Source organism: Entelurus aequoreus, linkage group LG23, assembly GCF_033978785.1.
Source record: "Entelurus aequoreus isolate RoL-2023_Sb linkage group LG23, RoL_Eaeq_v1.1, whole genome shotgun sequence".
NCBI lineage: Eukaryota > Metazoa > Chordata > Actinopteri > Syngnathiformes > Syngnathidae > Entelurus > Entelurus aequoreus.
Window position 1 is genome coordinate 16,547,359 of NC_084753.1, and position 14,767 is coordinate 16,562,125.

Consider the following 14,767-nt stretch of genomic DNA (forward strand, 5'->3'; position numbering starts at 1 on the left):
ATTTTTGATATATACCGTAAGATAAATAATAATAATAATAATAATAATAGTAATACTTCAACATAGTGTGTGTAACAGCATTCCATGACTAATATATATAAATTAACATTAATAATAAATGACAGTAAAATAAGCACACGTATGACTGAGGAGTCATAGTGTAACTTTGTGTGGTGTTTGAGTTGTCCGACTTTTTGTGTGGCCTTAAACGCACCAGTGGTTTAGTGCTATGCGTGTTGGTGACAGATGACAAGTTGGTTTTGTCCTGGTTTGTACGGCAGAAAATGACTAGTTTTTCGAGATAGAATTGTTTTACTCATGTTTTTGGTGTGGTTATGTCCGAATATAAACAGTTTTGTTCAATAAAGTGATCGATATAATTCCTGTCCTCGAAGCATCTCGATAGACGTTACAATAATTGAACGGTGTTCAATTGAACGGTGTTGACGAACACCGTTAGGGCCGCTTGTTGTCACTGTCACTCAAAGTTGCATTGCAAAATTCCATAGAATAAATATGTTTATTTTGTTTAGAATTCAGATGGGATTTGATTTGGTGCGCGGCATATACTTGCTGCGCGCAGCGGACGCTTGAGCAGTGCGCAATTGCGCAGGCACGCACCTTAGGTGAGGGGACGTTGCTTTGCAGTTCATGTGTTGTTGAAAACACGCCATTCCTCATCAACTTTTCTCTTTTTGGCGTCTCGGGTGTAAACCGTGCATCACTTGTCGCTGCATGTGCACCTTCACTCGCAGGTTACACACGGACACACGCCCATAAATAATACTTTTCAAAATAAAAGCAGCACAGTTGCATTGCGCGCAGGACATAGATGTTTTTTCAACTTTATTTTGTAATTGCAGTTGTTCACATTCTTCTCACAATCACGCATACGTCCACACGGAAGTAATACAAATAACGATTTTCAAAACAAAAGCAGCACCGTTGTATTGCACACTCGACATAGATACTTTTTCAAATTTATTTTGTAATTTATAATTGGCCTCACGCGGGCCGGACAGGGACGCACAAAGGGCCGGATGCGGCCCGCGGGCCGCAGAATGCCCAGGTCTGGTATATACAGTGTATATATATATATATATATATATATATATATATATATACTGTATATACACATGTGGAAATATATTGAGTTGCATGTTATGAGCCTACGTCTGTTTTAGTTTCACCTTTACACTCGCTTAAGTTTTTCTTCCATGCATTATTATGATGAGAGCGCCATTCATCATTTGTGTTGTCACCTCAGTGACAACACAAATGTGGCTGCTTGTCATTCATGAAGGAGCCCCAAAGTGCCCCCGCCCCCAAGGAAAAGGGGAGGAGTTTGACCCTTACACACCACCCCCCCTCCCCCCCCCCCCCCCCCCTCCTCTCCTCCCCTCCCTCTTCCACTCTCGCAGCGTGTCACGCTGTGTAACGTATGATGCATTCTTCGCGGGATCTCCACGCCAGCCAGCCGACCAATGGGCGACCTCTCACGGTGCAGCAGCAGCAGCGGCGGGCAGACATCAGGGAAGCAGAGAGGCGGCGGTCCCTCCTCCCGCCGGGCGATGCAACCGCGGCATGGACGTTGCATCGGAAACAACCGCGACCGCAATTCCCGCGCATGAATTTTCTCGCCATCTGCTAACGATGCACCGGTGCCTTGTCTTCTTCGTCTGTTTTGAAGGCAGTTTGAACACGTTCCAGTGGACGATCCAGCAGCAGCAGCCATCCTGAAATAAGGATCATGGAGAGTGGGAGCTGGGCTGCGATGGTCGGGGACGATGCGTCCAATATGACCGCGTCTCACATCTGGCTGAGTGTCCTCAACTCGTCCAGTCCGCCGACCCCATGGGACAGCAGTCCCTCTGCCCATGAAACCTCCCTGGAGGACCAGAACCAGCTGATCCAGGAGCAAGCTTACCGGGACTTCACCACCACCCTCCAGATTTTCATCCTCATCGGGTCTCTGCTTGGTGAGTCCTTTGTCTATTTGTCAATCCAATGCTTCACACTGGTGATAAAACCTCTAAAATGCTTAAAAATATTTAATTTAATACAGGGGTGTCCAAAGTGCGGCCCGGGGGCCATTTGCGGCCCGCAGCTAATTGTTTACCGGCCCGCCACACATTCTGGAAATGCTATTGCAAAAATGAAAAAAAAAACATTAAAAAAAGTGGAATGAGGTGAAATCTAACTAGAAAAAGTTGCAATGTTGACACAAAGCTGCCATGCAGGCTGTTTTTTTTCTTTTGTCTATCTTTATTTTTCTTTTTTTTGCCATTGTTAAAAAAAAAAAAAATCAATGTTATATTGGATTATTGACCTATTCAAGGCTCCAATTATTTCAAATATTTCACTTTAAAATGTTTTATGTGGAAAATATTGCAGAAAATATTGTGTGGTTGCCATAGAAAAACATCAACGTTTTCTTTGACTAAAGAGCATAAAACAAACAAAATAATAGTTCAAACGTAAAATCGACAGATATATCTGAAGTTGATCTTGTAACTTAAGTGTTGAAAGTAAAAAAAACACTAATAAAAATGTATCACTTTATATGAGTGGGGCACCTTTTGGATGCCAAATATATTTAATGGGATTTTATTTATCTTTTCACTGTGATTACTCAAAAATAATTATGAATTAAAATCAATGGTGTCCTGCATTATTGATCTTTTTAAGGCTCTAATTACTTCACATCAAACATTGCTTTCTGAATGTTTTGGGCAGTGGGGGAAATACTGCATATTTCAGTTTTATTATAAAAAAACTAAGTTGTCTTTGACAGAAAGGGCATAAAACCTTTTTTTTTTATTTTTTTACTTTATATCAACCTGAAGTTGATATACTGAAGAGATTTACTGTAAGCGTTAAATAAATAAAAATAATAATAATTTGACTTGTTTTTAACATTTTAATGACTTAGACCCTTTATGGTCCCCGGAAGCCCTAAAGGTAAATTAAAAAAAAAAAAAATCCATATATTTTGTTATGGTTTGAAAATGAAAAATATCAAAATGGCCCCCGCATGCTTTATTTTTTTCGTGTGCGGCCCTCAGTGGAAAAAGTTTGGACACCCCTGAAATACACCTTTTGTGTTATTGCAGCCCAACAAACACAAGTACACCTGTAATATATTGCCTGCAGTCCTTATTCAATAGTGATGGGAATTTTGTCTTTTATTGGGTCTCTTATTTTCCCCTTTAAATATGACATAATTCAACAGAATATTCCTTTTTAAAGTTAACAAGGTAGGTTTTAAAAGAATATATCTCAAAATTAGCTTTGTCCAGTCTCCGCTAAGTTATTTTTAGCATGAGTTATATAGTTAGTACCGTATTTTTCAGACTATAAGTCGCAGTTTTTTTTCATAGTTTGCGACTTATACTCAGGAGCGACTTATGTGTGAAATTATTAACACATTACCGTAAAATATCAAATAATATTATTTAGCTCATTCACGTAAGAGACTAGATGTAAAAGATTTCATGGGATTTAGCGATTAGGAGTGACAGATTGTTTGGTAAACGTATAGCATGTTCTATATGTTATAGTTATTTGAATGACTCTTACCATAATATGTTACGTTAACATACCAGGCACGTTCTCAGTTGGTTATTTATGCGTCATATAACGTACACTTATTCAGCCTGTTGTTCACTATTCTTTATTTATTTCAAATTGCCTTTCAAATGTCTATTCTTGGTGTTGGGTTTTATCAAATAAATTTCCCCCAAAAATGTGAATTATATATGTTTTTTTCCTTCTTTATTATGCTTGACTTATACTCCAAAAAATACGGTATGTTTCCTGGGACCTTTTTGTCCCCTATTGACTCCCTTTTATTATGGCCATTTTTAAAAATACTGTAAACCTGTTTTTTTGTTCATACTGCTTTTTCCATGAAAACCAAATTAATCCTGGCAGGAAAATATTTCATAGTTTGTGTTTTTACTATAGTAAAAAGGGTGTTTCTTTGACAAAAAGAGCATAAAACATAAGAGATGTCTGATATCGGCCGATAAATGCTTTAAAATGTAATATCGGTATCGTTTTTTAAATTTTTAATTTTTTAAAAATTAAATCAACATAAAAAACACAAGATACACTTACAATAAGTGCACCAACCCAAAAAAACTCCCTCCCACTCATTCACACAAAAGGGTTGTTTCTTTCTGTTATTAATATTCTGGTTCCTACATTATATATCAATAAATATCAATACAGTCTGCAAGGGATACAGTCCGTAAGCACACATGATTGTGCGTGCTGCTGGTCCACTAATAGTACTAACCTTTAACAGTTAATTTTACTCATTTTCATTAATTACTAGTTTCTATGTAACTGTTTTTATATTGTTTTACTTTCTTTTTTATTCAAGAAAATGTTTTTAATTTATTTATCTTATTTTATTTTATTAATTTTAAAAAAAAGGACCTTATCTTCACCATACCTGGTTGTCCAAATTAGGCATAATAATGTGTTAATTCCACGACTGTATCTATCGTTTTGGTTGATATCGGTATCGGTTGATATTAAAAAATATTTATGAATCAAAATCAATGTTGTTATTAATTATTGACCTATTAATGGCTCCAATCATTTTACATAAAATATTTGACTTTGACATTTTGTATGGGAAAATATTGCACAGTTTGTGACTATAGGAAAAAAAATGTTTGTTTGTTTTTTTGACAAAAGGAATATAACATTTTCAAAAACATAAAAAAATAGTAAAAAAACGAATATAAAAAGAAAGATGTAAAGTTTATTTAGAAATCTAAGCGTTAAAAGTGTAAAAATATTACTTACTTTTAACACTTTTATGTGTGGGACCTTTGAGGGTTCAAGGGACCAACAATTTGGAATTTTAATAAAAACAGTCAATGCTCAACAAATAACAATGAATCAAAATCAATGTTGTTATGAATTATTGACCTATTAAAGGCTCCAGTCACTTCACGTCAAATATGAGACTTTGACATTTTTTATGGTAAAATATGGCAAAGTTTGTGTTTTTGTCTTAAGACAAGTGTTTTCTTTGACAAAAATGCATAAAACCTGAAAAAACTGTATATCCACTACGGTCATCATTAATATTGTTTATCGTTACGTAAACTTTAATTGTGTGTTATTTGTCAATTTTGTGCTTCTAAGCCTATTTTTTTAAAGCATATTTTACTTATTTTCAATTTTATCTAATAACTTTCAAACATAAAAATTACTAAATGAACTAAAAATATCAATACTAAAGTAAGACTGGCCACTAGATGACACCAAATCAATCAGAGAGCGATGTTCAGTATCGTGGCCACTGATTGGCTCAGCCTGATGCAGCGTTACTATATTGGATCAAACAAGTGTAAAGGTGCCTATGTGGGTGTTATTTCATGTCTAATGTAAAATAAACATATTTAGAAGGTTGCAAAATGTATTTTTGTTACAGCTATGAAAATATAAATTTCTTGTAATTAATGATTCCTATTTTGTGGAAATTCATTGATCACGGACAACCATAAACATGGGACTACTGCGCTGTATTTACATTAGAACAACACAACATCACATAAATAAAAAAAGAAAAGGCAGCATGCAGGCAACTACACCACCATCTAAACATTAAACGTAATCACAGCATTGCTTAAAATGAGTATTATGTATCAGACATTACTAATAAATCATTAAGTCAGTAAGCCGAAAGGCCTATAATTCAAAATATAATTTAATTTAAGAACATATTTTCCATAATTTTAATGCCACAATGTCCCCATTCATATTTTTACACAGTAAATAATGTATTGCTTTACAAGACAAGTGTTAAAGTTGAGCCATGTACGGCATGAGGGAGAACATATGTTCCACACCTTTATGTAAAATCCCATTTCAACACAGGTTGCAACACTGCTTTACAGATTGAGAAAAATGAAAAAAAAAAAAAGAGTGCCTGATTGCTGGATCTGAAGTTAAGTTGTGCCCTCCTTACAATAAACACGTGCTTGATGGACTGCAATATAGAGCGCAACCGAGAGTCTCTAAAGTTGCACAAAACCCCCACAGAGGTTGAATTAATTTACTGTATGGCATCACACAACATGTTATTGCAAGAGACAAGAGGCTAGTGACAATATGACGTCATTGTTTCTTTTGCATCATCAACTATGACGACAAAAAATGCAAAAAAACAAACAAGTCACACAGACATAAATACGATTTGGTGTCATTTGTATCAACATAACTTTTTCTTTTTGTGTATTTAAAAATTTGTTTTACTACATAGGCTACACTTTGTACACCCTGGTTTATTTACATATAGTACTGTGCCCTCTTTGAATGTTGGAAATGAGTTTGGCATATATGTAAACAGCATGCCACAAGTAAATTGTTAACACCACAATGTTTTGTGCTAGGAGATGACCAAACATACAGTATATCACCTGGATGTTGAAGTGTTACCTTTCTGTATCACAGAATATTAACCAAAATATTATTTTTTCTTTCTACTTGTGGCAACCCTAAATTTACTTTTGGTAGCGTGCCACAATTAAATTAATATATTGGAAACACTACAATATTTTGTGGAACATGATTGCTAGGAAATTACAACATAAATCACCTGGATGTTGAAGTGTTACCTTGCTGTATCACAGAATATTGACCAAAATAAATATTTATTTCTACTTGTGGCAGCCCTAAATGTACTTGTGGTAGCGTACCACAAGTACATTAATATATTGGAAACACTACAATATTTTGTGGAACATGATTGCTAAGAGATTACAACACATATCACCTGGAAGGTGAAGTGTTTCCTTCCTGCATGTATCACAAATAATTGGGCGAAAAATCACAACAACCATTTTCTATTATATATATATATATTTTTACTTGTGGCAGCCCGCCACAAGTAAATGAATGTATGGGGAACGCTGCAATGTTTTGTGGAACATGATGGCAAGGAGATGGTAGCACAATTATCACATTGAAAAATACTAAAACAATTATTTAATATATTTTTTTACTTGTGGCAGCCTGCCACAAATAAATCAATATATGGGGTACACTGCAATGTTTTGTGGAAAATGATTGCTGGGAGATGGCAGCACAATTATCACCTGGAAGGGGAAGTGTTACCTTACTGTACTATATAAAAATGGAAAAAAAAACATTTAAAAAAAAAAATTCTTTACTTGTGGCAGCCCGCCACAAGTAAATGAGTGTATGGGAAACTGCAATGCTCTGTGGAACATGATTGCTGGGAGATGGCAGCACAATTATCACCTGGACGGTGAAGTGTTACCTTCCTTTCATCATCATCATCAATCTTTATTGCAGACCTTAAGATCCATTTAAACATATAAAAACAGAATACAATACATTAAAAAACAAAACAATAAAACATACATTAAAAACAAAACAATAAAACATAAAAATAATAAAAACATAAAACCCAAATGTCAGTTTCTGACATACAAACCGAACAGAACTGCGGCCAGAGTTCGTTAACACAGAGATTATGTAATTTTCAGACTCAGATACCCTACACATAAACTTATACATAATGTTGCGTAGCAACGCTGAAAAAGTGGGCACCCCAACACTAACAAACATCTGGCTTGCACTGGATCTTCTTGGAATTCCCAGGAGAAGCCTCATACAGTCATTATAAGCAACCTGCAGTTTCTGTATGCTTTTCTGCTTATACTTTACCCACAGGGGGGCAGTATACAGGGGAGTGCAATAGGCTCTGAATAAGTTTATCTTTACATCATATGTACAATAATAACATTTCTTTCTCAGCATGTTGACTTGGGCATACAGCATACGCCGCTGTCTGTATAGGTCATCATCATCACCCAATAGATCAGTAATGATGTGCCCCACAGACTTAGTTTTATCACACACACTCAGCACCTGTCCTGACAGATAGAATGAAGGAAAAGGGAGGTCCTTGTCCTCTCTTGTTCTACATATCATGATGACACTCTTTTTGGCATTATATTTCTCATCATTATTTAAACCATAATCTGTACATATATTCAGCAGCTGTTGGAAGCCAGCACTGCTAGGAGACAGGACAGCTAAATCATCCGCATACATAAAATGATTGACCACAGTATTACCAAGTACACATCCGGTTCTACATGCATTGAGCTGTACAGATAGGTCATTCATATACAGATTGAAGAGGGCAGGGGAGAGAATTCCCCCCTGGCGTACCCCATTCCCAACCTTAAATGTTGCTGAGCATTTACCGCCCCATCTGATCTGCATGCTCTGATTAGCATACCAATATGACAGAATTCTGATGATACTATCAGGCACGCCCCTCTCTTTCAGTTTTAAAAACAGTTTCTGATGGTTGACTCTATCAAAGGCTTTCGATGCGTCAATATAGCCAACTAAAACTGAGGAGTTCTTACCTTTATACATATCAATCACTTCTTTCAATGCATAGATACAAAGGTCAGTACCATGCTTAGTTTTAAAACCAAACTGATTGTCAGCAGTGGTAAGAAAAACGCTTAAGCGGTCTAATAAAATTATCTCTATAACTTTAGAAAGTATGCTTGCAAGTGCAGTAGGCCTGTAATTCTCCATGCTTCCCACCTTACCTGCCTTGTCCTTGATGACCGGCACCAGAGTGACAGCCATCATGGAGTCAGGCAGCAGCCCGTGTGACATCAGGCCTGTAAAACAGATGGAAAGCAGGACCGCTACTCTGGGGCTTGCATGTTTCAGGTGTTCTGCAGTTATATGATCAGGGCCACTGGCTTTATTATCAGCTAGCTGGGATATTGCCTGCAGCACCTGACTTACAGAGACTCCAACAGCCTCACTGTTGTGGATGCTGCCTATAACAAAGGGCTCACTTTTAACACAATTAAAAAGTGCAGAATAGTGCTGCCTCCATTTCTCAGCTATGTTATCAGCTCCATCTACACCCTCAATTGTGCATGGCAGAGGCATACTGCCTCGATTCAATGTTTTCACCTCTTTCCAGAATCCACTGATATTACAGTTAAGGAGTTTCTCAGCCAATGAGTCAGCTCTCATAGTGTGTTCATTTCGAATGACAAATCGAATGGCAGATTTGTACCTAGAACAGACCTGGGCATTCTGCGGCCCGCGGGCCGCATCCGGCCCTTTGTGCGTCCCTGTCCGGCCCGCGTGAGGCCAAATATAAATTACAAAATAAATTTTAAAAAGTATCTATGTCGAGTGTGCAATACAACGGTGCTGCTTTTGTTTTGAAAATCGTTATTTGTATTACTTCCGTGTGGACGTATGCGTGATTGTGAGTGAATGTGAACAACTGCAATTACAAAATAAAGTTGAAAAAACATCTATGTCCTGCGCGCAATACAACTGTGCTGCTTTTATTTTGAAAAGTATTATTTATGGGCGTGTGTCCGTGTGTAACCTGCGAGTGAAGGTGCACATGCAGCGACAAGTGATGCACGGTTTACACCCGAGACGCCAAAAAGAGAAAAGTTGATGAGGAATGCCGTGTTTTCAACAACACATGAACTGCAAAGCAACGTCCCCTCACCTAAGGTGCGTGCCTGCGCAATTGCGCACTGCTCAAGCGTCCGCTGCGCGCAGCAAGTATATGCCGCGCACCAAATCAAATCCCATCTGAATTATAAACAAAATAAACATATTTATTCTATGGAATTTTGCAATGCAACTTTGAGTGACAGTGACAACAAGCGGCCCTAATGGTGTTCGTCAACACCGTTCAATTATTGTAACGTCTATCGAGATGCTTCGAGGACAGGAATTATATCGATCACTTTATTGAACAAAACTGTTTATATTCGGACATAACCACACCAAAAACATGAGTAAAACAATTCTATCTCAAAAAACTAGTCATTTTCTGCCGTACAAACCAGGCCAAAACCAACTTGTCATCTGTCACCAACACGCATAGCACTAAACCACTGGTGCGTTTAAGGCCACACAAAAAGTCGGACAACTCAAACACCACACAAAGTTACACTATGACTCCTCAGTCATACGTGTGCTTATTTTACTGTCATTTATTATTAATGTTAATTTATATATATTAGTCATGGAATGCTGTTACACACACTATGTTGAAGTATTACTATTATTATTATTATTATTATTATTTATCTTACGGTATATATCAAAAATAATATTGAGCAAAATTTAATTGAAATATTGTCGATGTGGCCCTCCAGCAGTGCTCGGGTAGCTCATGCGGCCCCCGGTAAAAATTAATTGCCCACCCCTGACCTAGAATGTGTTAGCTTCTTACGATCTAGTACTGGACCTGGTCTTGGTCTGCCAGCCAGAACCCATTCACTGAAAGCCTCCTTAGCCGCAGTGTAATGCACTCGAACATGTTTATTCCAGCCTGGCTTCCCACTGGATTTCCTGTTTGTGCATGTAACATAAGAACTGCTAGCCTCACACAGGATTTTGACAATATAGTCATACATTACACAAAGGGATTTTCTATGATTAGTATCATTACAGTTAAGATTAGTACAAAAAATTGCATCAAGTGGAAGAGACATGTTATTTAAAAGAGCATCAGTTCTCCTGTAATAAAACAGCACTTCCTCATCTGTGAGTTTAGTCCAGTCTAGTTTGGCCCTCAGGCCATTAACTTCCTGGGTCAACTCAGGGAGACTGTCCAACTTAATATCTAATATGAATGGAATATGGTCGCTCATAGAGGCAATCTCCATAGAACGTATAGTGGCGTGTGCGTCAGCTGTACTGACACAGTGGTCAAGCCATGATGTTGTGTGCCAGGCTTCACTAATATAAGAATAGCTATCAGCTGGCAACAACCCTTGACTAGATAAGGTGAGTGCATTTTCATCACAAAACTGTATTAGGTGTCTTGCAAATAAAGAGCTGCCATCAGAAATATCAGCATTCCAGTCACCGACCACATAAATACATGTACAGTGATTATCCTGTATAAAAGAATTAATAAAAGCAAGTTTAAACATGTAGTCATCCTCATTGTCTTTACATTCATACGGAGTGTACACATTAAGAACAATAAACTCCCTATTGTTGGACTTATACTGAACAGCAATACACCAATCAACTTGGAGCCTAATAACACTAATAACTGCATCATGCTTTTTGTGCCAGAGCACAGCAACACCTCCCTTTATTGCGTTATTAGAAATAAAATAAATCAAAATGTTTTACATGTGGCGGCCTTAAATGTACTTGTGGCGTGAATGTATGGGAAGCACTGCAATGTTTTGTGGAACATGATTGCTGGGAGATGGCAGCACAATTATCACCTGGAAGGTGGAGCGCTACCTTCCTGTACCACAGAAAAATGGAAAAACAAAACAAAACCATTTTTTGTCTATTTTTTAGGCTGCCACAAGTAAAATGATGTATGGGAAACATTGCAATGTTTTGTGTAACATGATTGCTGGGAGATGGCAGCACAATTATCACCTGGAAGGTGGAGCGCTACCTTCCTGTACCACAGAAAAATGGAAAAACAAAACAAAACCATTTTTTGTCTATTTTTTAGGCTGCCACAAGTAAAATGATGTATGGGAAACATTGCAATGTTTTGTGTAACATGATTGCTGGGAGATGGCAGCACATTTATCACCTGGACGGTGAAGTGTTACCTTCCTTTATCGCGTTATTGAAAATAAAATAAATCAAAATGTTTTACTTGTGGTGGCCCTACATGTACTTGTGGCGTGAATGTATGGGAAGCACTGCAATGTTTTGTGGAAAATGACTGCTTGGAGATGGCAGCACATACAGTATATCTCCTGCAAGCAAACCTTGCAAATTAATAAATATTAAAAAAATCAAAATGATTTTTAATTTGTGGTGACCCTAAATTTACTTGTAGCGTAAATGTATTGGAAACACTGCACCACTTGTTACTGTATCAAAGTCAAAGTAAAGAGTTGTCATTGTTTTGAGCTTTTACCGTTGACAGGGTTTCACTCTGTGGGAGTGTGAGCAAGAGCGTTCGCGTCAATTAGCACATACACAGGTGCTGCTGCAAAATATGCAGTTTAGCCAAAGCAATCACACCGTGGCGAACAGGAGTCGTGGGGAAAAGGTGCCGACAGGAAGTGGGACTGAAAACACATTGGCGTCGCCTACAAAAAAAAAAAAATGCAGTAAATATTAACTGGCTGCTTAAGATGAGGCAGCACACTTCTCTGGTAGTACTGATGGTAGTGATGGCTGCATGGATGCACATGGACGCCATAAATGGATGCATATAACATCCTCTGCCCTGACAGCGCAACAGGCATAATTACCACAGTCGTTTCCTGTCTTATCTTCGTGTAGCTCTCTGCAGACTGAAGAGGTAGCCAGGATTTAATGCCGTCACTCAATGGGTCGCCCTAACTGACACAAAACATGTCCTTAGCAACTGGGAATTTCTGAGCAACACATGAGGCACAAACATAACAGCAGCAAATAGTAAGAACATGCAAATAAGCTGCACAATGCATTATATATCCCCTGTTATGTACAATATTATGTTCCTAAAGCCTTTTTTTGGCTTAATGAACTAAAAAAAAAATAAAAAAATCAGGCTTCGCTGCACGCCTTGCAATAAAATCTGAGGGTCTGCCAACTACAGTCAGCTACTGATGACTAAGCTAACTTCAGCAACTAAGCTAACGCTTTCAAAATGTTCGGTATCGGTTTCAAAAAGTAAAATTTATGACTTTTTAAAACGCCACACTGTGAAACCACACCAAACAAGAATGACAAACACATTTCGGGAGAACATTGTAACACAACATAAACACAACAGAACAAATACCCAGAACCCCTTGCAGCACTAACTCTTCCGGGACGCTACAATATACACCCCCCGCTACCCCCTAATAACATGTTGGCATTTTTTTTCCATAACTTGAGTTGATTTATTTTGGAAAACCTTGTTACATTGTTTAATGCATCCAGCGGGGCATCACAACAAAATTAGGCTTAATAATGTGTTAATTCCACGACTGTATATATCGGTATCGGTTGATATGGGAATCGGTAATTAGGAGTTGGACAATATCGGAATATCGGATATCGGCAAAAAAGCCATTATCGCACATCTCTAATTTATCTATATGTATATATGTGTAAAGATGTATATGTATATATGTGTATAAATGTATATGTATATATGTATTAGGGCTGTCAAGTGATTAATTGTTTAATCAGCTTAATCACACTCTTGAACTGTGATTAATCATGATTAATTACAGGTTATTATTTGCTTGCATTAGTAAAATTTGCTTAAGAAAATACCCCAATATTTGGATACCAATGCAATTTGTTAGTCAGAATGCCATACAGGAATGTTATTTATAAATATTTTACTGAACTTCAAGTCATTGATTTGCTCAAAACTTTGTGACAGTAAGTATAGTAAGAATGATGTGCACTAGGGATGAATCCGGCAACACAGATGCATCGGCGCATGCGTCGAGCTCATAGAGCAGGGGTCACCAACGCGGTGCCCGCGGGCACCAGGTAGCCCGTAAGGACCAGATGAGTAGCCCGCTGGCCTGTTCTAAAAATAGCTCAAATAGCAGCACTTACCAGGGAGCTGCCTCTATTTTTTAAATGTTATTTATTTACTAGCAAGCTGGTCTCGCTTTGATCGACATTTTTAATTCTAAGAGAGACAAAACTCAAATAGAATTTGAAAATCCAAGAAAATATTTTAAAGACTTGGTCTTCACTAATTGACAAAGAAACAGATAACAGATTTGGTGTCCAGTTCAAAGTGTGACATGATTTATTTAAAAATTTGAGAGTTGACTTTTGTATTTTACATGAGTTATTATTTGTACAAACATGGTGCAAAGTAATTCTTGATTTGTTAAAAAAAGTTAGTGGCTAGCTAGTTAAAATGGGATATTGTGATTTCACAAGACTGTCTTAGAAGTGATCATTTGAAAATGTTCAATTTGAAAAATGTGCACTTAGAGAAAATATAAAAATAAAGTGTTGCATATTGATATTTATCTGTTTCTATATATATTTATTGTGAGAAATCATTAAGATGATCAGTGTTTCCACAAAGATAAATATAATTAATTATTAATAATAACATAGAGTTAAAGGTAAATTGAGCAAATTGGCTATTTCTGGTAATTTATTTAAGTGTGTATCAAACTGGTAGCCCTTCAGTACCCAAGCAGTAGCTCTTGGTTTCAAAAAGGTTGGTGACCCCTGTCATAGAGCAAAACCTTGTGTTGGTGCGCGTACCGCTTTTAGAAAGTCACGTGACCAATCATGAGCTGTTTCGGTCACGTGACCGATATGCGAACTGTGCCCTGTGAGCGGGTCTTTTCTACAGCCGGAGAAATAATAACTAAGAAGAGAAATCGTCTAAAATTTAATACGTTGGAAAAACTGTTTTTTTTTAATTAAAAATGTGTAAAAAAAAAAATAAAAAAAATTCCCAGTCCACAAGCATCCTCATTCACAACACGTTCTCTTAGATTTCCATTAGGGATGTCCGATAATGGCTTTTTGCCAATATTGTCCAACTCTTAATTACCGATACCGATATCAACCGATACCGATATATACAGTCGTGGAATTAACACATTATTATGCCTAATTTGGACAACCAGGTATGGTGAAGATAAGGTCCTTTTTTTTTTCAATTAATAAAATAAGATAAATAAATTAAAACATTTTCTTGAATAAAAAAGAAAGTAAAACAATTTAAAAACAGTTACATAGAAACTAGTAATTAATGAAA

The 14,767-nt window shown here is 37.1% G+C and overlaps 1 protein-coding gene across 1 annotated transcript in view; it reads left to right on the forward strand.

Moving 5' to 3' along the window:
- The first annotated feature begins 1,620 nt into the window (after positions 1–1,620).
- gpr176 (G protein-coupled receptor 176) overlaps positions 1,621–14,767 on the forward strand; it is a 35,248-nt gene continuing 22,101 nt past the window's right edge. Inside the window, exon 1 of the mRNA XM_062033912.1 lies at positions 1,621–1,979. Within this exon, the coding sequence (XP_061889896.1) occupies positions 1,751–1,979 (229 nt within the window). The 5' untranslated portion in view covers positions 1,621–1,750. The remainder of the gene's footprint in view (positions 1,980–14,767) is intronic.